General features: G+C 41.9%; 1 protein-coding gene across 21 annotated transcripts in view; it reads right to left on the reverse strand.

The window, feature by feature from the left end:
* The window catches only part of AOPEP (aminopeptidase O (putative)), a 462,828-nt gene that overhangs the window by 132,808 nt on the left and 303,595 nt on the right, over positions 1 to 26,425 (reverse strand). For 20 of the 21 annotated variants that reach the window (XR_010322950.1, XR_010322949.1, XR_010322951.1 and 17 more), the window contains 3 exons: positions 24,740 to 24,842; positions 23,757 to 23,864; positions 5,542 to 5,585 (listed from right to left, as the gene is read on the reverse strand). Coding sequence is in view for 18 of the 21 variants with exons in the window: in XM_003407697.4 (XP_003407745.2) it covers positions 5,542 to 5,585; positions 23,757 to 23,864; positions 24,740 to 24,842 (255 nt within the window). In the remaining 3 variants the exon portion in view is untranslated. The remainder of the gene's footprint in view (positions 1 to 5,541; positions 5,586 to 23,756; positions 23,865 to 24,739; positions 24,843 to 26,425) is intronic. The other variant, XM_023544689.2, reaches the window with a different exon arrangement.

Raw genomic sequence — 26,425 nt, forward strand, 5'->3', positions numbered from 1 at the left:
TTTTTTGTACTGTGGTAGCTTGCATGTTGCTGTGATGCTAGAAGCTAGGCTACCAATATTTCAAATACCAGCAGGGGCACCCATGGTGTCCAGGTTTCAGTGGAGCTTCCAGACTAAGAGACTAGAAAGGAAGGCCTGGTGATCTACTTCTGAAAATTAGCCAGTGAAAACCTATGGACCGCAATAGAACATTTCTTGACTGACTTGCTTGTTTTGAACACGTCCTAGGTAGAGATCAGTTGCTAGAGGAGGACATCATGTTTGGTAAAGTAGAAGGCCACAAGGGTATGGGAAACCCTTGGTGAGATGGACTGGCACAACAGACGCAACAGTGGACTCGAACATGCCAGTGATCATGAAGATGGTGCAGAACCAGCCAATGTTTCGTTCTGTTGTATAAGAGGCCACCGTGAGTTGGAGTTGGCTCAAGAGCAGCTAACAACAACAACAATTTTGGTTTTTAAGTTCTCTCTCTACATGTGGCTGCAAATAGAGTTCATCTCGAAGCTTTGCACACGGTTACTGATGTTCTTGTTCAAAACAAGTCATCTGTGCTTAGGTAGATAATGAAGACTGCTGATGTCACATTTATAAAATGAATACTCCCTAGCTCCGTGGAGGAGGAAAAGTAGCCTGGATTAAAACAAACACATGAACATGCACACACAAACATAATAATTGATGGGCAAAGAACGAACCAGGAGCTGTTGATAATGTTGGACTGTCATGTGGGCCAGGTACCTTGGGTAAGGTATCTGGGCCACTCTTCTACTGGGGAGGCTGGAGTCCAGTATTTGTCTGGAGCTCCTTTTGCCCAGGCATCCCGGAAACTTTTATTTTTTTCTTACGTTGGTCTAATCAAACATCAGCATTGGAACAGAAACTTCACATTGAAGATGTCTACATACAAGTTTGCTCTGCCCCTTCCACCTTAAATGCTCTCCCTTTCTGCTGCCTCTGCCTAGTCCTTATCCCAGACAAAACATCTGCTCCCCTGTACTTTCAACACCATTTCACAGTGTAACTGAGGGGCCAAGAAAGAAATGTCAGGCTCATGCTTGATTCCTCTATTCAACGTCCACAACCCACCAATCAAGTCTTATCTGTGGCACCTCTGAAATATCCCTTGGATTTGTTCATTAATCTCAACCCCACAGCCACTGCCACCATCCCTGCATAATTCCAGTGCTCAGAATCTCTTGACTGAACTGCTCCGTTGGACTCTAACTGGTTTCTGGCTTCTAGTCCTCACCATCTACCTTCCACGCTGCCCCTAGAGCTACCCTTCCAATCTGGCGACAGTACTCCCATACTTTAAACCATCATAGGTTCCTTTTTGCCTGAAGGCTTGGAAGTCTAGGATTGATGTGACCTTTCTCTGCGCACCCAGGACTTTGAACCTCTCCACAGCTCTTGCTGTCCCTGGGTGATGCAAACAGGTAGCACACTCTCTGCTAATGGAAAAGTTGGTGGTTCGAGTCTACCCAGAGGCACCTCAGAAGAAAGGTCTGGTGATCTACTTCTGAAAAACCAAGCATTGAAAAGCCTATGGAGCATAGAATCCATTCCACAACTGGTAGAGCACTTGCTACAGTGAGCCATAATGATCTGTTATATTTCATGTATGTCTCTAACAGTGGCCTAGGAGCTCCCTGAGAATAGAGATTTATTCCTCTCTGCGTTCCCCAGTGTCCAGCCTAAGGCCAGGTATGGGAGGTGCTCAATAGGAAAACAACGCAAAGACAGTGTGACACAGTGTTGCCCCTGAACGCTGATCTGATCTGAAAAAACCTACCCTGTTTAGAAGGGCTCCCGTGCCTAACAGATGTGTCCAAGGATCAGTATGCAGCAGGGGACAGAGATTAGAGGCTCCGGGGGGTAGGCATGGGGCCCTTGGAGACCTAGATAAAATTGGTACAATATGTTGGCGTAAGTAAGAGGGTAGTAAACAGTCTGTTTTAACAGCTGAACTAGATTCTGAGATTAGTTAGCAGGAAAAAGACATTTGAGTTTCAAAACGTATTCTGGTATACCTCCTGAAATACAGTCACTATAGGAATAAAATCACCTTAACTTTTAGGGAGAATTTTAAAAAGAAGTCTATATCTGCTAATCAAAATATGATCCTCACTGGGAAAGGTATTCTATCAAAAAGGTTTGTGGGTGATGGTTGGGGGCCACCATGAAGACAGAGACGATGCTCTGAACTTCTACAATGACAACACAAGCCTCTCTGTGGCCCCACGGTGTGCAGTCTCAGTAAGTATCCACAGTTATAGAATCCTGGTCCCTCAGAGCCGGAGAGCTCAAGATCATCCAAATGAATTCAATATCCTTATTAGGAAGAGGATGAAAAGAAAGAAGACCACTGTCTTAGTTATCTAGTGCTGCTATAACAGAATACCACAAGTGGATGGCTTCAACAAAGAGGCTAAGAGGCAAGAAGTCTGAATTCAGGGTGCCTAGCTCCAGGGGAAGGCTTTCTCTCTCTGTCAGCTCTGGGGGAAGATCTTTGGCATCAATCTTCCCTGGTTAAGGAACTTTTCAGTGCAGGGACCTCAAGTCCAAAGGACGCGCTATCCTCCTGGCTCTTGTTTCTTGGTGGTATGAGGTCTCCCATGTCTCTCTTCTCGCTTCTCTCTTTTATATCCCAAAAGAGATTGACTTAAGACACAACCTAATCTTGTAGATGAGTCCTGCCTCATTAGCATAACTGCCACTAATCCCACCTCATTAACATCATAGAAATAGGGTTTACAGCACATAGGAAAATCATATCGGATGACGAAATGGTGGACAATCACACAATACTAGGAATCATGGCCTAGCCAAGTTGACGGATATCTCTGGAGGACGTAATGCAATCCATAACAACCTCCAACACTAAAAATGCACTTTGTTGCTTCCATGAAAATTGCTATATTTGTGCCCTAAGAAGTTCTCAAAGAATATACAGTCATCACTGAGAAACAGACTTGGTAACAGCCTAAGGAGGCAATACAGCATTTCTATTAATTCTCTTTTTTTCTCTGCTTTAATTTCTAAGAACACGGCTCCATTCTACCAGGGGACCTGAAAAGTGATTGCAGGGCAGGTACAAAAGAAAAGGAAAAAAAATATCTTCCAGGTAAACTGTTGTTCTTGACCTTAGGAATAATGGCCACACTTGACATGATTTTTGCATGAAGACAACCCATATGTCTGCTTAAAAAGAAAGAATGGTAAATCTGAAACATTTCAGACCTTCCAGAGCAAACCACACTACTTCTGAGCAGCCTCTTGAAAAGCTATATATCTTGGCCAATTTCTAAGGCCCCGTGCATCAAAAGGCGGGAGCATAGAGGTAGTAGAAACAACAGTTGATCAAATAATCTGTGGGTGTTAATTTTGTATGATGCACTGGCTTGTTTTACATTTATGTTTCCACCTTATTTAAAAAAAAACAATGACCCTAACAATAACGCTTCTAATTGTTGAAGCCAGAATTTGGCGTGGAAGAGGGGAGAGACTGAACAAAAAAGGCCAGTCAAACACTGGGTGCTCAGAAAAATATTCATGTTCTTATGGTCCCTGGACCCTCACCTGAATTTGCATGTCATCTCCCTTGCCTAGCCTGGGAGCATAGTCTCCATAGCTGATTCTTAAGACACTATAAGACAGGCCCTTGACATGTCGGTGCCTGGCCCTGAATGGATCTAAGTCTATGGCTCTGTGGAAGAATTTGTTTCCACACGTGGATATGTGTCACATACACGGATCAGAAAGGAGAAGAGTAATGGTAGCCCTTCTTCAAAAAAAAGTTTAATTTCACAAGATGCTCCCCTTTAACATTTGAATACCAATTTTGCTATGAGAAATTATATTTCCGGGTATTCCCTTTAGCACCCAAGGGAAGATGGGAAGTTAGAAGGATAGGGTTGGTACAAACCTAGTGTAACCAACGAACTAGCTGAAAACCAGTTGCTGTCAAGTCAACTCCTACTCACGGCGACCCCATGTGTGTCCGAGGAGAACTGAACTCCGTAGGGTTTTTAACGGCTGATTTTTTGGAAGTAGATCTCCAGGCTTTCTTCCGAGGCACCGCTGGGCAAACTCAAATCTCCAACCTTTTGATGAGCAGCTGAGCGCATTAACCGTTTACACCATCCAGAGGCTTTCACGAGTTAGATCTTTAAACTCCTCTCTGAATCCCTGAAAGTGGCCTGTCAGCCCTGCTACAGACAGACAGCCGTGAGATCTCAGACTGGCTACTTGGTCTCTCAGTGCCTCAGTCCTCTCATAAGTAAAATAATGTACTTAACAGGGTTGTTCTGAGGATTAAATGAGTGCTTGCATGTACACAGTAACCTCTGCAGGAAAGATGAGAGGAGAGGAAAGCTGTCAAGTTAGGGTGGCTCCGTGAGTGTGGCTTGTTGTGAGGAAGCCCTGACGGAAGGAGACAACGTAGCAGGTAATAAGAGCCTGGGATGTGAAGTCAGGCTCACCTTGGTCCTGACCCCAGCTCTGCCACTTTCCAGCTATGATGTTTAATCCCTCCAAATTTCAGTTTTCTAAACCTCTCTGGCAGGGTCTTAGAAAAGATAAAGGAGTAAGGGCTGGCTGCTATCACTAGCATTATAATGATGATGATTTATGAAGAGTGTTGTAATAAAGATTAAATGATTTACTGTACGTAGATCCCATACACATGTGATGCACAGTAGATGGCTATTGTTATAATAACGAATATTGCTATAATGATTAAAGAAATCATTGAGCACCTACTCTGCACATACATTACCTCCTTTATCTTTTCTAAATTTCAGTTTTCTAAACCTCTCTGGCAGGGTCTTAGAAAAGATAAAGGAGTAAGGGCTGGCTGCTATCACTAGCATTATAATGATGATGATTTATGAAGAGTGTTGTAATAAAGATTAAATGATTTACTGTACGTAGATCCCATACACATGTGATGCACAGTAGATGGCTATTGTTATAATAACGAATATTGCTATAATGATTAAAGAAATCATTGAGCACCTACTCTGCACATACATTACCTCCTTTATCTTTTCTAAGACCCTGCCAGAGAGGTTTAGAAAACTGAAATTTGGAGGGATTAAACATCATAGCTGGGAAGTGGCAGAGCTGGGGTCAGGACCAAGGTGAGCCTGACTTCACATCCCAGGCTCTTATTACCTGCTACGTTGTCTCCTTCCGTCAGGGCTTCCTCACAACAAGCCACACTCACGGAGCCACCCTAACTTGACAGCTTTCCTCTCCTCTCATCTTTCCCGCAGAAGCTGAGCCACAGGCTGTCCTCGGCTTGCCTCCTATACCACTTTTTGGGGTCCCTGGTTTGCCTGCTGGCTCCGGTATCTGCGTGGGCCCATCTCTAAGTCTGGCTGATTGTCCTGCAACTCCCACTGGCTAGGCTAGGCCCCTGTTCCCTGTTGAGAGAGAAAGATTTAACTTTCTAGGTTGTAATAAGCCAAAATAAGGCAGGGTCATTTTTAGCATTCACAGCAAAACTGAGTTCTTAATTCCTAAATTGGGCCTCACCTTTTTTCTTCTGGGACGTTCTCCAACAGCATTTGAAGGAAATCCTGGAATAAGAAAAAAGCAAACCATTAAAGATGTCCATCAACAAATAACTCTGCCCGGAACCACGCCAGAGACAGAGCACTCCCAGCTGCCGACAGCTCACCTGCTAGGGAAGCTAGACCCAAGCTGAATTATTAGAGTACTCAATTCATTAATTTACCAGGGTTTCAATCCAATCGGTTAAAGAGATTTGTTTTGTAAAAACCATGAACAAATTGAAAAACATCATGTTTGTTGTTTTGACCTAACTGAATGGTTTATCTCATTTTGTATTTAACTATTTTTAAAAGGTTGGCCATAATATAAACACTGACCCTCTGGCTCAACTGTGGCCTGCTCTTCATGAGCTTTACCAGATATTCTGTTACATACTGACCTCTTAGAGGCCAGTACCGACTAACTTACAATGTTCTTGCCTTGCCTAGGGAAAGACTAGACAAAAACCAAGAGGGCTCACATCCTAATGGAGAAGCAAAGATGGCCACAACTCCAAAGGTGGCTTACAAGAGCCAGCCTCTCTATCTGCAACCTCTTCTAGTGCCTGTCTACAATTGTTGGACCAAACCTAACCTGCTGCCGTCGAGTCGATTCCAACTCATAGTGACCCTATAGGACAGAGTAGAACTGCCCCATAGGGTTTCCAGGGAGCACCTGGGAGATTCGAACTGCAGACCTTTTGGTTAGCAGCCATAGTTCTTAACTGCTATACCACCAAGGTTTCCAATTGTTGGCCAGTAGACATTAATTAATTAAAGTAATAGATTTTTTCAAACTAAAGGCATGACTTACACACACACACGCATTTTTGCATTTACTATAGAAAATTACAGACACACTCAAAAGTATACAAATAATATAATTAACCTTCATGCACCCATCAACCCACAGCCAGTGCTGCCCCATTGGCTCCTCTGCCTCCTTTATAATTTAGAAGCAAATCCTAAATATTACATAATTTCATCAATAAATATTTCAGTAAACATCTCTTTTAAAAAGGACTCTTTTAAAACATAATGACAATACCATAAGATGTAAAAAATCCAAATATGCAAGATTTTTAAAATCAAGTTTATACTTCATATGTACCTGAGTATTGTGGCCCATTATTCCACCCCATCTAATTCTGGAATCTTGATTTGGTCTCAGCTAGGGTTGCTGCATAAAATAGAGGATGCCTAGTTAAACTGAGGCCATACTATACTAAAAAATCATTTGTTGTTGACCTGAAATTCAAATTTGACTGGGTGTCCTACATTTTTATTTGCCAAATCTTCTTCTGTCATCTAAAGGTTAGATAAGATGCATTTTGAATACATATAGAAGACAAAATAAACAAGAGCCATGTTTAACTTTCCTTGGAACTTGATGACATTGATCAACAGATAAGCTCTACATTTCAAGTTTTTCTTTCATGAACTGAAAATCATCTTTTTAAATGGGTCCTTTAGAGAAATCACACATGTAAGCCCAGATAACCAAATATGACAATCCTAAATTAGAGTCAGGCCCTGGTGGCGCAGTGGTCAAACTAGAGTCACTAGGATGGCAGTCCTCCCAACAGAACCCAGGCTGCAGACACAGTGTCAGCAACAGGCTCTGCTGAGGCTTGCTGAACTCCCAGTGTGAGATGGGAGCAGCAGCTCAGTCTCTGTATTACAAAGCAGATGGAACTGCAGAGAAATGGAAATCTGCAAGCAATTTGTATGACAAGGTGTTCTTTTTCCATCTTCACACTAGAGTAGAGCCATCATTACAGGAGTGGAGCTGGCCGTACCATTTCTATGTGTTTATGGGTGGCTATGGTCCATTTCTGCCAGAAGCCAAGTCTCCCTATTAAGAGCATTAATGAAAGATTTATTTCTTACAACCCCTGTTTTCCTTCAAAGACTTTGTCTGTTGCTGTTTCGTCTAAAATAAATAATACAAACAATAACAAAACTGATATTGAAAACATGGATCACGCAGGCCAAATGGAGGAGGGGGGTGAACCCCAAATGGATTAATGCCTCACATCTGAAGTCATTCTTTGCACCTGCAGTGGATAGCCGCACAAAAAAAAATACGAAAGGAAACAAGAGTAGTATTAAGAATGAGAAGGCTTATTTTTCCTTGAGGTTTTTTAAGTGTTTTTTTTTTTTTTTTAATAGTTGTTTTGCAAAAAAAAAAAAAAAATGAATTAGAAACTCATTTATCACAACCTGATATGTTAACAGATTACTTTGTAAATATTCCATTGGTTTAATAACATTATTCTTGTTTCTTAAAAATCCAAGTACTGTAATTATAACTTCTTACTAATTTCACTTCATTATCTCCATATAGCTCATATCAACTTATCTCGTATTTGCTCGGTAATTTATGCTCAATTATATGGGGAAAAATTACATTAGCTCAGTGGCACGGGGCAGAATTTAATTGCATGAGAAGGAGGAAATTCGAAGTTAACCTTACTTCTGCCCTTTTGCAATTTCCAATTACAAATGGATCTTTCTTCGCAGGACTGCAGAGCACAATACTCCAGAATTCCATGTGAATACAGGGGAAGTACAAATGGTCCTCAGAAAGCCCTACTTCATGTTTTCAGAAACATGGCTGCCCTGTCTCCTGGCAGGTTGCCGTCTTGGTGCACCTGCCTCTTCCTGCCTCAGGTGAGATCTCAGGCAGCACAGCAGTTGATTAGAGGTCGGCAAACAACACTGGGGTGACAGGTCTAGGGGATCACACTGGAACACATAAACTTCACATCTCAGCTATCTCCAAGAGCTGGTGCCTGTATTCTAACGGGCTATGTGAATGTTCCTTCTACAGTGCGAGATAGTTCCCTTCTGTCCTGTGCTCCATCCAGTCCCACGAAGACACTTAGTCTCATCCAGGCAGTCTTTCAATGGAATCAACATAATTGGTCCTTCTTACTCTTTTCAGAGACCTGATCTGTGTAGTCTGGAAACGCTAGTTTTCTTGGCTCTTTTCATAAATGGGCACATAGCCCTGGAGTGCACTCTTGATAAACGCTTGCCCCCTCCTAACACAAAAAATGACATGATTATTCCTGCCCTCACCACCTCTCTTCAGGCCTTTCAGTCTTCACTCTTCCCTTCAGTCCGCTGACATTTTTGTGAAAGCAACTCACAAAAGGTAATTGGACAAGGAAGGCTTTTCATCTAGGCTGACTCCAGGATCCCTGACAAAGTCAGCGAGTGACAGTTCCTAGGCTCTCAGTGCATCACCACTGCAGTGTGCTGGAAGACATTTAAAACCAAGGGTGAAAAAACAAAAAGCTGCTGTTCTCAGCGGGCTGGAGTGAAATTGTACCTGACTCCTGGGCGATTGTTATAAGCCCACACCCCAGTCACAAAGAAATTGAGAACTGCATTCCTGCAACTTTTTCCTTCATTTCCTACTCTCCCAACAATATATACGCTAATCAGAACCTTCCCAGACAGCTGGTTTTGATTAACACCTCACAACACTAAATTAAGCATTACGAATTTTTAAAAAAACGAACCCTGATTCTGGCATCAGATTGATTTGGTAAGTATTTTTTCAGTCCAGGTGAAAGTATTCACTGCACGGCAGGTGTTTGCAGATTTCACTAGATTACCTGATAGACGCTGGCTGGACAGTTACACAGGGTGGTAATTCCTGCCAGGTGCTTTATGAGCAATTACCACAGCCCTCGATTTTTTTTTTTTTGGAGAGGGAGGGGGGATACAGGAGAGGCAAGACAAATAATTGAAATACTGATGCAAGGATGGGGTTGGCAGGGTAAGAAGCGATGAAGTAGTCAGGAAGACGACTGTTAAACTCAAAAGAGTAGTTTTAGGGGGGCTGGAAAGATGACAATACTGACGTGCTGGACAAGTCATAGAGAGCTAGGTGCGCAGAAGAGGTGATTAGCGTAACAGAAAGGATTAAGAAGCTGGGAAAGAAGAAATAGAGGGACTTCTGAGTAAAGAAAAATGGATCACACTCTCCCTCATCAATAACTAATGACATAAACAAAAACGCAATCTGTTTAAAAAAAATAGCAAATTTGTCACCAGCAGCATCCAAACAAGGAAAGACGTATAACCTCACGAGGTAAAGTTCAAACAGAGCAACCAAGGCAAGAAACAGGAGATTCTAACACTGCTGCTAACTCTCCCTCTGGATCACCCCCTCCCAACCTTATGCTCAGCGGCAGTGGTGCTGATGAATTGTCCTAACCCTACAAATTCTCACAAATACCCCCATATTTGGAAAGAGAAATACCTTATTTTCCCTTTTTTCTGTAAAGGGACTGGAAATGGTTGCAGGAAGAGATGAGCAAATCATGGGAAATAAACAACTGAGGATGACTCTTTGGTGAATTATGTGGATTCTAGGGCTCTTTTTTTAGGGCTCCAGGCTTAACTGAAGTAATAATTCAAATTGAGGGGGTACCCGCAATGGGAATAAGCTACATCCATACTAGGTCTCGAGAAGCTTGGCAGGGAATATTTAGCCCAATTTCAAAAGAGTTAGTGTACTCAAGTTCTTCCAAAAAAGGCTGTATACAGCTCCAGTGGTGTTCATCCCCTCTCCCTGTCATATACAATACCTCAGAGTTATGGATTGAATCGTGTCCCCCCAAAATGTGTGACCACTTGACCAGGCCATAATTTCCAGTTTTGTGTGACTGCCCACCATTTTGTTATCTGATGTGATTATCACATCTCTATGATATTAATGGAGCCCTGGTCTCAGTGGTTAAGAGTTTGGCTGCTAACCAAAACGTCGGCAGTTTGAATCTACCAGCTGCTCCTTGGAAACCCTATGGGGGAGTTCTACTCTGTCCTGTAGGGTTGCTACGAGTCAGAATCGACTCAACAGCAATGGGTTAGGTTTATTTTGGTAAAGCCGTTACTTAAAAAACAAAAAAGTTGTTATTCGAGAGAGAAAAAAGGAAAACTGAAAGATTTGGCTGAGAGAGCGCTAAGAGCGCCACCGGAAGTTGAAATCAGAATCTCTAGTGTCATGGCAAATGTAGCGTGCTCACTCGTTTTACCCTGAAGGATCTTGGCGATAAGTGTTAGCAGTAGGAGTTTGCGCTCATCAGTCAACCAAGCACAGGAGACTTCTGAACCAGTTTTGAAATTGCCTTTCCACATACATATTTAGGGAGGGCCCCTTCCCGAAGAGTACAAGTGCACATAGTCTTGTTAGAGGCATGTTAGTCGCTCCATATGTGTTCATACCATACGTGCACATCCATCACATCCCACGCTGTGGATAATGGGACTGAAGACTGTATGTGAACATAATTCTCAAACATCAAAACGCCCTTCAGGCCAATCTATGCTGTTATGGACTGAATTGTTTCCCTACCCACCCACCCCAATACCCCTGTACCTGCGGATGTAATCACATTTGGGAATAGTGTTTTGTTATGTTAATATTAAGGCCCTATCAATGTAGGGCCTTAAACCTACTCACTTCTCAGTTACAAAAGGAACAGATTAGAAACAGGAGCAAGCACAAATAGGGCAGGAGAGATGCCACGTGAAGATTACCAAGGAACCAAAGAGTGCTTGAAGAGACAAGGATCTTCCCCCAGAGCTGACACAGAGAGAGCCTTCCCCTAGAGCTGGTGCTCTGAATTTGAACTTCTAGCCTCCTGAACTGTAAGAGCATAATTTCTCTTTTTTAAAGCCACGCATTTGTGGTATTTCTGTTACAACAGCGCTAAGAAACTGAGACATGATAAGGATCCATCATCTGTTCTCTGCCAGTCCCAAACAATGTTTTCAGAGCCTCTCGCTCTCTGTTAGCTATCTTGCTGTGTGCAGCTCTGCCTCACACCCTTATGAGCTGACAAGGTCTGATAGTTTTGTGTACAGATTGTCTAAATATTTCCATGTATCTTGCTACTAATCTATTTGTTTATTAAATATTTACGAGACATCTACCGTGTGCCAGTCACGTACTAAGTTCTGGTTATATGTTGGTGGTATAAAGAACACAGTCTCTGGCCTTATTGAGCTTATACGGAGAGTGGAAGAGGTAGAAATTAAGCAAACGGAACTAGAAATGAAAATGTAATTATAAATAATGTCCATGCCAATAAAGACCATGAAAATGGCAAAGGGGTAGGGAATAACAGGGTGGAGACAAATCCGCATAGCTGAAATGACTCAGAGTTTTTGGCATTTAAACTCAGAGTAAAGGACAAGAAGGAAATAACTTTGCGAAGATCATTTCAGGTAGAGGGAACAGCAGGACTATTTGTTTTTGTTTTTAATGTCACTGAGCAACTATCTGTATCACTGTCTACAAGATGGCATTGGGTCCAGTCTGGCCCAAAACTGTGAGGAGATTACCCTCCCTGAAATAGCACTTTCCTTGGGTCCACTTCATTAACTTCCTATTTTTCCTCCCACATTAAATCATAAATCTTTACCCTTTTATTTATTTACCATATATTTTTTAAATTTTATTTAGTTTGTTGTTATTGTTGAGAATATACACAGAAAAACTTTTTTAATTCAACAGCTTCTACATACACCATTCTTCGAGTTGCGTAACCATTCTCATCCTCCTTTTCTGAACTGTTCCTCCTCCATTAACATAAACCCACTGCCCCCTAAGGTTCCTATCTAATATTTTGAGTTGGAGCTGTCAGTCTGATTCCACATAGGTAGTTCTTACAAGAGCATCATGCTCAAAGCAGACATTTTTTACTAGTTAAGCTAAATTATTATTTGGTTTTAAGAAGACTTCAGGAGGTATTTTTGGTTTAAGGTTTAAAGATTATCTTAGTGCAAGAGTTTCAGGGGTTCATCCAACCTCCATGGCTCCAGGAAGTCTGGAGTCCATGAGATTTTGAGATTCTATTCTGCATTTTCCCCCTTTTGATCAGGATTCTTCTATAGAATCTTTGATCAAAATGTTCAGTAATGGTAGCCAGGTACCATCCAGTTCTGGTCTCATGGCAGAGGAGGCAGTTGTTCATGGAGGCAATTAACCACCCATTCCATAGCCTTCTGTTCCTGACTCTCCTTCTTCCTCTGTTGTTACAGGCAAATAGAGACCAATTGTTGTGCCTTGGTTGGCCATTTGCCAGCTTTTAAGGCCCCAGGCACTATGCAATGAACTAGCAGGTAGAAAAGGAGATCTGGTGGTGCAGTGGTTCAGAGCTCAGCTGCTAACCAAGAAGTCAGGAGTTTGAGTCCACCAGGCGCTCCTTGGAAACACTATGGGTCAGTTCTACTCTGTCCTACAGGATTGCCATGCGTTGGAATTGACTCAATGGCAAGGGGTTTGAATTTTTTGCTTTAAACATATTATTAGGCCAATTAACTGGGATGTCCCATGAAATCATGACCCAAAACCTTCAAACCAAGGAAACAAATTCTGTTTTTAGTTGTACATAAGCAGCCTCAGCAACTACTCTTTCTTTTTTTGTCGTTGTTGTAAATATATCACACAACTTTTGTCAATTCAACTTTTTACAGGTGTACAACTTACTGACAGCAATTACAATAATCAGCTGTGCAACCCCACCCTTAATCAATGCGATATTTCCATCACTATTAACCCTCCTTTCCACATCCCTCCTGCCCCTGGTAACCACTAACAAACTTTGTTCTCTATATATTTTCCTTTTCTTGTCTTTTTATATGTTAGGTCATACAATATCTGCCCTTTTATGATTGGCTTATTTCACTCAGCATGTCTTCAAGCTCCACCCACATTGCAGCATGTATTAAGCCTTCATTTCTCCTACTGGCTGAGTAGTATTCCATTGTATGTACGTACCACATTTGGTTTATCCATTCATCTGTCAATGGGCATTTAGGTTGTTTCCACCTCTTGGCCACTGTGAATAGTGCTGCAATAAACATTGGTGTAAAAGCCTCTTTTTGAGTCTCTGCTTTCAAGTCTTATACACTTAGGTGTGGAATTGCTGTGTCATATGGTAGTTCTATTTTTAAATTTTTGAGAAACTGCCACACCGTTTTCCACAATGACTGTATCAGTTTGCATTCCCACAAGCAATGGATAAGCGTTCCAGTTTCTCAACATCCTTGCCAACATTTATTATTATTATTATTATTTTTTAAATCTTAGCCATCCTAGTGGGATTGAAATGGTATCTCATCGTGGTTTTGATTTGCATCTCTCTGACGGCTAATGATGCTGAACATCTTCTCATGCATCTGGCAGCCCTTTAAATGTCCACTTTGGTGAAATGTCCATTCAAGTCCTTTGCCCATTTCTGATTGGGTTTTCTTTTTGTTGTTAAATAGTTGAAGGTTTACATGTATTTTGGCTACTAGAGTCCTGTTGGATATAATTTCCCAAAAATATTCTCCCAGTCAGTAGCCGGTCTTTTCACTTTTTTTATGAAGTCTTTTGATGAACAAAAGTTTTTAATTTTTATAAATTTATTTACTTATTTTGTCTTTTGCTGTTTGTGCTTTTGTTACTATATTAGGTAATCTGTTGTTAAAATCTAGTTGCCCATGCTTTTTCTTCTAAGAATTCTATGGTTTTAGTTTACACATTTAAGTCCTTAATCCATTTTGAATATGTTTTTGTATATGGTGTGAGGCATGGATCCTGTTTTGTTTTTTTGCATGTGGAAATCCAATTTTCCCAGAACCATTTTTTTTTAATTAATTTTTATTAAGCTTCAAGTGAACATTTACCATTCCAATCAGTCTGTCACATGTAGGTTTACATACATCTTACTCCCTTCTCCCACTTGCTCTCCCCCTATTGAGTCAGCCCTTTCAGTCTCTCGTTTCGTGCCAATTTTGCCGTCTTCCCTCTCTCTCTATCTTCCCATCCCCCCTCCAGTCAAGAGTCCAGAACCATTTTTTGAAGAGACTCTTCTTTCCCCATCAAATGGACTTAGCACCGTTGTTAAAAATCAGCTGCCTACAGATGTGTGGAGTGATGGTTAAGACTGTGAGTCAACTTGGCTGGGACATGATTCTCAGTGTTTATATGTGATCACTCCCATGATTGAATCTGCTATGAGTAGCCAATCAGCTGAAAGGGGTTTTCCTTGGGGGTGTGGCCTGCATCTGAATACAAGCAGATATTCTGGCTTTTTTGCTCACTCTAAATTCTGCAGCTGTCTCCTGTTTGTCTGACCTCCGGTTCTTGGGACTTGAGCTTTCAGCTTATCTGCCAATTTTGGGATTCATCATCTTCACGGCCTGTGAGCAAGAGCCATGCTCTCCAACCTGCCGATCTTGGGTTCACCAGCCCCTGCGGCTATGTGAATCAAGAGAAGCCTCTATCCTGATCCACAGACTTGGGATGTTCCAGCCTCTATAAATCACCTGAGCTGTTTCCTTGATATAAATCTCTCTCTATATATTTATACACTTTACTAGTTTTGCTTCGCCGGAGAACCCAGTCAAAGACACTTGGTGCTGAGAGTGGTTCCAGAGAAACAAAATTGTAAGGATGAGTTTTCTAAATTGGTTCTCAAGTCTGGTTAGTCTTAAAGATGTTGATGACTCTGCTTCCAGCAGTAAAGAGGGCACTGTTAATCCATGGCTTGAGGTGGCAACACAATTATGCAAAATATCACCACCAGTAAATCAGGTATTGGTGAAAAGCGAGGCTTTGGATGAATACATGTGTGATATCTTTCTACAGTTTTGTCAGAATGAGAAGTATAAGGTAGCTAGTTGGTTGGTCTTACTTTCGCTAGACAAACTGGTAAAAGAAAGAGATGCGCCCAGGGCTTCAGAGTCAAAGCTCAAGTGCTGCATAAATGACCTCAAGGCTTCCACTTGTGCTTAGAAAGAAAGCCTTCTTTCTTGTAGTAACAGAGCTGAAATTGCCAAGAACCAGACCCAGAGTCTTATCATAAGAGTGGCTGAATTATAATGCCAGCTGAACTGCCAACCTCGAGAGGTGTCTTTGAAGTTAAAGCAAGGGCATTGCTTGGGAAGAAATGGGATTCTGAAACTTGGGATGGGGACATATGGGCAGATAATCAGGAAGCGGGGGACACTGAGCCCCTAAATTCCATTGAATCACTTCTGCCAGCAGAATCACTCCCACTGAAGAGATTAATTCATGTTTATCTGCTAAAACACCCTGTCCAGAAAAACCTTTAGCCCCTCCACACCAATCTAATGAGATTAGCCCTAGTCTAGCTGCCTCTAAAGAGCCCTTGCCTGAGTCGTTGCCTGGGGCATTGCCTGAGGCAGATGCTTCACAAGACAATGCTAAATGTTCTCAAAACAATTCCACACTACAGATTCTGGCTTCTAGACCTATAGCTAGACTTAAGTCCCAGCGAGTCTCAAAAGGTGAAGTACAGAGTGTGACCCAGGAGGTGGTATGCTACAATCCAAAAGAATTGCTTGACTTTTCTAAAATGTACAAACAGAAACCTGGGGAATATGTGTGGGAATGGCTATTAAAGGTGTGGGTAATGTTGCAAGGAACATAAAGATAGATCAGTCTGAGTTTATTGATATGGGTCTACTAAGCACAGATACTTTATTCAGTGTTTCAGCTCAAGAAGTTAGGAAAGAATCTAATAGTTTATTTGGCTGGGTTGCTGAAGCATGGATTACAAGGTGACCTACACAAAATAAGCTGAAGTACCAGACCTGCCTTGGTATACTGTGGAAGAAGGTATGCAAAGAATTAGGGAAACTGGCATTCTAGAGTGGATTTATCAGGTTAGATTTACAGACCCACACATGGAGTGCCCAGAGGACATACGTTTTACCACAACTGTGAGGGACAAATTTGTGAAGGGAGCTCCGGCATCCTTGAAGACTGCTCTGATTGCTATTTTATGTAAATCAGATTTGACAATGGGAACTGCCCTGACTGAATTAAGACACCTAACTACAATGGGGCTGATTGGACCCTGTGGTAGTAGGTGCCAAGTGGCTGCACTCAATCGCCAAAGACAAGGTGGGCATGGTTACAGTAATGGACAGGGGAGTCAAAGCAGTCATCAGAATAGTCTGACTCATACGGACTTATGGTTTTGGCTACTTTAGTCATGGTGTCCCTAGGAGTGAAACAGATAGGAAATCTACTAAATATTTACTTGATCTGTACAAATGGATGAATTCCAGGTCAGGTGAACAGCAGTCTAACCTGAATCACCAGAACAGAGAGTCACAGTCCCTCAATCAATTCCCAGATTTGAGCAAGTTTAAAGACCCACAACCCCTTGAATGAAGGGGAGGCTGGGTCCCCTTGAGGAAAGACTCTAATACACTGCCAAAATTTTTTACTGCTAATCTTTCTCCTGGCCTTTTCCAAAAGGATCTACGGCCTTTTACAAGAGTAACTGTTCATTGCGGAAAAGGAAATAATCAGACTTTTCAGGGATTACTGGATACTGCTTCTGAGCTGACACTAATTCCAGGAGACCCCAAACGTCACTATGGCCCACCAGTCAGAGTAGGAGCATATGGGGGTCAGGTTATTAATGGAGACTTGGCTCACATCTGTCTCACAGTAGGCTCAGTGGGTGCTTGAATCCAGTTCCAGAATGGATAATTGGAATACATATATTCAGCAACTGGCAGAACCCTGACAGTAGGGATCCCTGACAAATACTGTAAGGGCTATTATGGTAGAAAAAGCCAAGTGGAAGCCATTAGAACTGCCCTTACATAGGAAAATAGTAAACTGAAAGCAATACCGCATCCCTGGAGGGGTTGCAGAGATTACTTCCACCATCAAGGACTTGAAGGATGCAGGGGTGGTGATTCCCACCACATTCCCATTGAACTCGTCTATTTGGCCTGTGCAAAAAAAAGAATGATCTTGGAGAATGACAGTAGATTATCGAAAATGTAACCAGGTGATGACTCCAATTGTGGCTGCTGTTCCAGATGTCATTTCCTTGCTTCAGCAAATTACTACCTCTCCTGGCACCTGGTATGCAGCTATTGATCTAGCTAATGCCTTTTTCTCCATACCTGTTTCGAAGGACCATCAGAAGCAGTTTGCCTTTAGATGGCAAGGCCAGCAATACACCTTCACTTGCCTACCTCAGGGCTGCATCAACTCTCCACCCTTATGTCATAATTTAGTCCGCAGAGACCTTGATTGATTTTCCCTTCCACAAGACATCACACTGGTTTATTACATTGAAGATATTATGCTGATTGGACCTAGTAAGGAAGAAGTGTCAATCACTCTGGACTTACTGGCAAAACATTTCTGTGCTACAGGGTGGGAAAGTAATCCCACAAAAATTCAGGCGCCTTCTACCTCAGTGAAATTTCTAGGGGTCCAGTCGTGTGGGAAATGTCAAGATATTCTTTCTAAAGTGAAGGATAAGTTATTGCATCTGGCTGCTCCCACAACAAAAAAGGAGGCACAAAGCCTAGTGGGCCTCCTTGGATTTCAGAGGCAACATATTGCTCATTTAGATGTGCTACTCCAGCCTATTTATCAAGTGACTCAAAAAGTTGCTAGTTTTGAGTGGGGCCCAGAACAAGAGAAGGCTCTACAACAGGTTCAGGTTGCTGTGCAAGCCACTCTGCCACTTGGGCCATATGATCCAGCTGATCTGATGGTGCTTGAAGTGTCAGTGGCAGACAGAGATGCTGTTTGGAGCCTTTGGCAGGCCTCTATTGGTGAATCACAATGCAGACCCTTAGGATTTTGGAGCAAAGCCCTGCCATCCTCTGCAGTTAACTACTCTCCTTTGGAGAAACAGCTTCCAGCTTGTTATTGGGCCTTAGTAGAGACTGAAAACTTAACCATGGGCCACCAAGTCACCATACAGCCTGAGCTTCCCATCATGAACTGGGTGTCGTCTGACCCACAGAGTCATAAAGTTGGATGTGACAGCAGCACTCCATTGTTAAATGAAGTGGTATATATAAGATTGGGCCTGAGCTGGACCTGAAGGTACAAGTAAGTTGCATGAGGAAGTGGCCCAAATGCCCATGGTCTCCAATCCTGTCACATTACCTTTGATCTCCCAGTCTGCACCTATGGCCTCATGGGGAGTTGACTGAAGAAGAGAAAACTCGTGCCTGGTTTACAGATAGTTCTGCATGATATGCAGGCACCACTCGAAAGTAGACAGCGGCAGTACTACAGCCCCCTTCTGGGACCTCCCTGAAGGACGGTGGTGAAGAGAAATCCTCTCAATGGGCAGAACTTTGAGCAGTGTACTTGGTTGTTCATTTTGCTTTGAAGGAGAAATGACCAGATGTGTGATTATATACTGATTCATGGGCTATGGCCAATGGTTTGGGCTGGATGGTCAGGGGCATGGAAGGAACATGATGGGAAAATTGGAAAAAAGGATTTATGCGGGAGAGGTATGTGGATAGACCTCTCTGAATGGGCCAAAGAAGTGAAGATACTTTTGTCTCATGTGAATGCTCACCAAAAAGTGACCTCAGCAGAGGATGATCTTAACAATCAAGTGGATAGGATGGTGCTTCTGTAGAAACCAGTCATCCTCTTTTCCCAGCTACTCCCGTCATTGCTCAGTGGGCTCATGAACAAAGTGCCCACCATGGCAGGGATGGAGGTTATGCATGGGTCCAGCAACACGGACTTCCACTCACCAAAGCTGACTTGGCTACAGCCACTGCTGAGTGCCCAATCTGCCAGCAGCAGAGACCAACACTGAGTCCCGAATATCACACCATCCCTCGAGGTTATCAGCCAGCAACTTGGTGGCAAGATGATTACATTGGACCACTTCCATCATGGAAGGGGCAGTGTTTTGTCCTTACTGGAATAGATACGTACACTCTGGATATGGATTTGCCTTCCCTGCACGCCATGCTTCTGCCAAAACTACCATCTGTGGACTTACAGAATGCCTTATCCACCGTCATGGTATCCCACACAGCATTGCCTTGGATCAAGGGACTCACTTCACAGCAAATGAAGTGTGGCAGTGGGCCCATGCTCATAGAAGTCACTGGTCTTAGCATGTTCCCTAACATCCTGAAGCAGCTGGCTTGATAGAATGATGGAATGGCCTTCTAAAGACACAATTACAGTGCCATTTAGGTGGCAATACCTTGCAGGGTTGTGGCAATGTTCTCCAGGAAGCTGCATATGCTCTAAACCAGTGTCCAATACATGGTGCCGTTTCTGTCATAGCCAGGATTCATGGGTTCAGGAATCAAGAGGTAGAAATGGGAGTGGCACCATTCACTATTACCCCTAGTGACCCACTTGCAAGATTTTTGCTTCCTGTCCCCACAACCTTATGCTTTGCAGGCCTAGAGGTCTTAGTTTCAAAGGGAGGAATGCTCCCACCTGGAGACACATCACTGATTCTACTGAACTGGAAGCTAAGAATGCCACCTGGCCACTTTGGGCTCCTTATGCCTCTGCATCAACAGGCAAAGAAGGGAATTACCATACTGGCTAGTGTGATTGATCCTGATTACCAAGAGGAAATCAGATTGATATTACATAATGGAGGTAAAGAAGAGTATGTCTGAAATGCAGAAGATCCCTTAGGTCCTCTCTTAGTACTACCATGCCCTGTGATTACAGTCAGTGGACAACTATAATAACCTAATTCCAACACGACTACTAATGACCCAGGTCAGTCAGGAATGAAGATTTGGGTCACCCCACCAGGTAAAGAAGAACAACCAGCTGAGGTGCTTGCTGAGGGCAAAGGGAATACAGAATGGGTGGCGGAAGAAGGTAGTTCTAAATACCAGTTATGGCCACTTGACCAGTTGGAGAAACGAGGACAGTAATTGATATGAGTATTTCTGCTTTGTGTGTGTGCATCAAATATTTTTGTTTTCTTCACTTATAAAATATAAGATGTAAACGGCGTGAGTGCGTTTTCGGTCGTACACGTGTTGGTTTTATCATGTTAAACACAAGTATGACTTTATAATTGTCTTTATTCAGAGATTATGTGTGGTTTAAGGAGATGTGTACATGTGCCAAGTTGACAAGGGGTGGACTATGATGGTTAAGATTGTGTGTCAACTTGGCTGAGTCGTGATTCTGACAGTTTATATGTGATCACTTCCATGATTGAATCTTCTGTGAGCAGCCAATCAGCTGAAGGGGAGTTTCTTTGGGGGTGTGGCCTGCATCCAAATATAAGCAGATGTTCTGACTTTTTTGCTCACTCTGAATCCTGTGGCTGTCTCCTGCTCATTTGACCTCTGGTTCTTGGGACTTGACCTATCAGTTTATTTGTGCCAATTTTGGGATTTGTTGATCTTCACAGCCTGTAAGCAAGAGCCCTGCTCTCCGACCTGCCAATCTTAGGTTTGCCAGCTCCTGCGGCTATGTGACTCAAGAGAAGCCTCTATTCTGATCCACAGACTTGGGATGTTCCACCCTCTACAGTCGAGTGAGCCATTTCCTTGATATAAATTTCTCTCTCTATATATTTATACGCTTTACTGGTTTTGCTTCTCTGGAGAACCCAGCTAAAGACATGTGGGTTTGTTTTCGGACTCTTGATTCTATTCCATTGGTCTTTGTATCTATTGTTATACCGGTACCAGGCCATTTTGATTACTGTGGCTATATATTATGTTTTGGAACTCTAGTGGCACAGTGATTAAGTGCTTGGCTGCTAATCAAAAAATCTGCAGCTCAAATCCCCCAGCTGCTCCTTAGAAACCTTATGGGGCAGTTCTACTCTGTCCTATAGGGTTGCTGTGAGTTGGAATTGACTTGATGGCAACGGGTTTGGTTTTTCGGTTTTACAGTATGTTTTAAAATCAGGAAGTATCAGCCCTCCTACTTTGTTTTTCTCTTTCATTATTGCTTTAGCTATTTGGGGCCTCTTGCCATTCCATATGAAGTTGAGGATTGATTTTTCTGTTTCTGTAAAGAGGGTTGTTGGAATTTTGATTGCGATTGCATTGAATCTATAGATTGCTTTGGGTAGTGTTGACATTTAACAACATTAAGTTTTCTAATCCACGAACATGGAACATCTGTCCATTTATGTAAGTCTTCTTTAGTCTCTTTCGGCAGTGTTTTATAGTTTTCATTGCGTAAGTCCTTCACATCCCTGCTTAGATTTATTCCTAGGTATTTTATTCTCTCTGATGCTATTTTAAATGGAATTGTTTCCCTAATTTCCCTTTCATGTTTCTCATTACTGGTGTAAAGAAACCCAACTGATTTTTGTTTGTTGACTTTGTACCCTGCAACTTTGCTAAATTTCTCTATTAGCTCTAAAAGTTTTCTTGTGGACCCTATGGGAATTTATATACATAGGATCATATCATCTGTGAATGTTGTCTTTCTTAGATGCCATTGAGTTGGTTCTGACTCATAGTGACCCTATGTACAACAGAACAAAACACTGCCTGGTATTGCACCATGCCCACAATCATTGTTATGCTTGAGCCCGTTGTTGCAGCCACTGTGTCAATCCATCTCATTGAGGATCTTCCTCTTTTTCACTGACCGTGTACTTTACCAAGCATGATGTCCTTCTCCAGGGACTGATCTCTCATGACAACATGTCCAAAGTATGTAAGACGCAGTCTCGCCATCCTTGCTTCTAAGGAGCATTCTGGTTATACTTCCTCCAAGACAGGTTTGTTCATTCTTTTGGCAGCCCATGGTATATTCAATATTCTTCACCAACACCACAATTCAAAGGCATCAATTCTTCTCCGGTCTTCCTTATTTATTGTCCAGCTTTTGCATGCATGTGATGTGATTGAAAATACCATGGCTTGGGTCAGGTGCACCTTAGTCTTCAAGGTGACATCTTTGCTTTTCAATACTTTAAAGAGGTCTTTTGCAGCAGATTTGCCCAGTGCAATGCATCTTCTGATTTCTTGACTGCTGCTTCCATGGGTGTTGATTGTGGATCCAAGTAAAATGAAATCCTTGACAACTTCAATCTTTTCTCCATTTATCATGATGTTGCTTATTGGTCCAGTTGTGAGGATTTTTGTTTTCTGTATGTTGAGGTGTAATCCATACTGAAGGCTGTGGTCCTTCATCTTTATCAGTAAGTGCTCTTCACTTTCAGCAAGTAAGGTTGTGTCATCTGCATAATGCAGGTTGTTAATGAGTCTTCCACCAATCCTGATGCTCGTTCTTGTTCATACAGTCCAGCTTCTTGTATTATTTGCTCAGCATACAGATCGAATAGGTATGGTGAAAGGATACAACCCTGACCCACACCTTTCCTGACTTCAAACCAATCAGTATCCCCTTGTTCTGTCCGAACACTGCCTCTTGATCTATGTGCAGGTTCCTTATGAGCACAATTAAGTGTTTTGGAATTCCCATTCTTCCCAATGTTATCCATAATTTGTTATGATCCACACAGTCGAATGCCTTTGCATAATCAATAAAACAGAGGTAAACATGTTTCTGGTATTCTCTGTTTTCAGCCAAGATCCACCTGACAACAGCAATGATATCCCTGGCTCCATATCCTCTTCTGAATCCGGCCTGAATTTCTGGCAGTTCCCTATTGATATACTGCTGCAGCCAGTTTTGAATGATCTTCAGCAAAATTTTACTTGCATGTGATATTAATGATATTGTTTGATAACTTCTACATTCAGTGGGATCATCTGTGAATAGAGATATTTTTACTTCTTCTTTTCCAGTCTGAATACCATTTCTTTCTTTTTCTTGTCTTATTGCTCTGGCTAAGACTTCTAATACAATACTGAATAGAAGTGGTAAGAACGGGCACCCTTGCCTTTTACCCAATTTCAAGTCGAAAGCTCTCAGTCCTTCTCCATTAAGTGTAATGTTGGCTGTTGGCTTTTCATATATGCCCTGAATCATATTGAAGAACTTCCCTTCTATTCCAATCTTCTTTAGGGTTTTCATCTTAAAAAGGTGTGAGATTTTATCAAATGCTTTTTTTTTTTTTTTGCATCCATAGAGATGATCATGTGGTTCTTTTCCTTTGTTCTATTGATGTGGTGTATTATATTAATTGATTTTCTAATGTTGAACCATCCCTGCATTTCTGGAATAAATCCCACTTGGTCATGGTGTATGACTCTTAATGTGCTGTTGGATTCTGTTTTCTAGTATTTTATTGAGGATTTTTGCATTTATATTCTTAAGAGATATTGGCCTGTAGTTTTCTTTTCTTGTGGTATCTTTGTCTGGTTTTGGTATCAGGGTTATGTTTGCTTCATACTAACCCCCACATGCCACACCCTCTCCAACGGTACATCGTGAAACCATGAGAATCCCTAAATTACCTGGGAAAGAATCAACTGTCCATGAAATCTGTGCACAAATTTTCTTAAAAACGAAAAATAGGTTTCATCTCCAAATCTTTTGGCAAGGAAACGAAGAAGGAAATAGCCCTAGAAGAAAGAAAGAAAAAAATGCCTATCAGGAGTATCAGAAAAATGCTCACTCAGTAAACTCTAACTTACCTACTGCATATCATCTGCTTCTAGAATGTCCCATCTCACCTGTCCCAGGCTGTCCTTTATATTCTTACAAGTAAATTTGGGTGTGGAAAGTAAGGATCGATGACCTTCCTTTCAAATCATTTGTTAATGTCAGCATCATCTCTGATGTTACTGGGTTATATGAAGTCTGGTCACCCATCAGGGATAAAAAGGGAACAGAGGCCCAGGTTCTCTCGACCCTGGCTATCATAAAGACCTTTACTGCTTACAATGCTTCCTGATTACTCCTGTCTCCTATTTGGACCCTTAAAAAAAAAAAACCCAGTAGATGTTGAGTCATTTTCAAATCATGGCGATCCCACGCGTGTCAGAATAGAACTGTGCCCCACAGGGTTTTCAGTGACTGATTTTTCAAAAGTAGATCGCCAGGCCTTTTTTTCCAAGGCCCCTCTGGGTGGACTCGAACCTCTAACCTTTCAGTTAGCAGCCAAGTGCGTTAAGCATTTACACCACCCAAAGACTCCAGTTGGACTTTTACAGAGATTTTAAGGCTCTGCTCCTCAAAGCTCGCATGAAGTATGGGAAGGAAGATACAGGGCAGGGAATATCTTGGCTTCCTTTGATTCGTACCTTTGAAATGTGGCCTTATTTCTTTAGTATGAAGTGCTGCAGTTATTGGACAATCAGATATCTGACCATTCAAATGTTATTACAACGTTGATTTCTTTTCTTTTGCCTCAGCCATGTTACCGATCTTCATTGCTTCTATATATAACCCAAAAAGGGCTGAACCACATTACCTTCTGCCACTTTGATACACTTACCTTCAAATAATGAACCTGCATGAAAGTCTTCTCTGGATTGAGTCCATGTTTGACAACCGATGCTCCTGAGTCACTCACGTGCCCAGTGTTCTCTCTGTTAGGTCTAAAATGATGGAGTAAAATTTTCTTTATGTAGCACATACTTAACAAGTTAGATTATAATATCGTCTTATTTCTTATGTTTAAGTGTTGCTCAACGGCATCTTAATTCTATTCAATACCAGGTATAATTCAAAGCAGTTTATATTATAAATTCATATACTGAACAAGGAGAGATTTATATTTGCGTTGGCAACCTGAGGTTGGCTACTGGCAATATTTTACATCAGCTTATCCAAGATTAAAGCTTGCCAGACCCTCAAGGAATCTAAGCTGTAGTATGAATTATTTAAGAACCTGTAACTTTTTTTTTGATGGGGATGAAGGTCTGGGAAAAACACTGGAAAATGTAGATTTAGTTGGGAGAATAAAGAACTTACATCTTTAAAAAAACATTTTTTTGAAAGCCCCAATATTATCCATTTCTCTTGATTCATACTTAATAATTAAGGCTCCTTTAAGAAATATGTGTACCCTGAAGCCATTTTTGAGTCACAAAGAATACTGAATATACTGTGGACAGCCAAAGAAAGAACAAATACAAATACAACCAGAATGTTCCTTAGAAGTGAGAATGGTGAAGACTTCGACTCGTGTACTTTGGACACATCACCAGGAAAGACCCATTGCTAGAAAAGGACACGATGTCCGGTAAAGTAGAGGGTCAGCGAAAACGAGGGAAATCCTCAACGAAATGGATTGACACAGTCACAACTACTGACCATGAAGACGGTGCAGGACTGGGCAATGTTTTGTTGGTCACCAGGTCTTGGAGCCAACTCCATAGCAAATAACAAGAAGTATGGTGTAGCACAAGGCACATGCCTTTGGAATCCAACAGACTTAGTTTTGAATCTCAACCCTACTTCTTACTAGCTGTTACTTCCTAGCTGGTTACTTAATTTCCCTAACTCTACCCCGAGACTATGGTCCTATGACACCCCTTTGACTTAGTACTGCTGCCATTCCTGGAAACCACCTCAAACAATAGACAGGCCTATAAAATAAACAATAACACCTGAAAAGAACGTGCTCTGTAGAAAAAGCAATTATAGGAACCCAGGGCCAGAAATGGAGAGAGCGCTGACACAGCATGGGGACCGCAACCCATGTCATGGAACACTTCGTGTACAATTTGTCAAATGAGAAACTAATTCGCTCTGTAAACTTTCACCTAAAACACAATAAAAATATTTTTTTAAAAATCTCTCTCAATATACTCACTTGTAAAATGTGGATAATCCTGTCTACCTCCCCAAGTTCTGTGAGGAGCAACTGACAAAATATATGCAAAGCCTCTAGCAAGGGTCATGGATACAGGAATTACTCAATAAACAATAAAATATTTAAATTTTGTAGCGATAAATACTGCTGAATTCAAGGTTCATCATCTGATGTAAGAGGCAGTGGGTTTAGGTGGTTCTTTCACAACCTACTGCGGCCACAGGCACAAACGTGTATGGATGCTAGACTTGAGGGAAAGGGCCTGAGGATGGCCCAGCTTTCCAAAGCAGTCCCTTTGCAGGGTGCTCTAGCTGCCAGGCAAAAACCACTGATTTTGTCTCAGCAGAATATTCCAGTGCATCA

This window comes from Loxodonta africana, chromosome 9 (genome assembly GCF_030014295.1).
Source record: "Loxodonta africana isolate mLoxAfr1 chromosome 9, mLoxAfr1.hap2, whole genome shotgun sequence".
In the NCBI taxonomy this organism is placed as follows: Eukaryota; Metazoa; Chordata; class Mammalia; order Proboscidea; family Elephantidae; genus Loxodonta; species Loxodonta africana.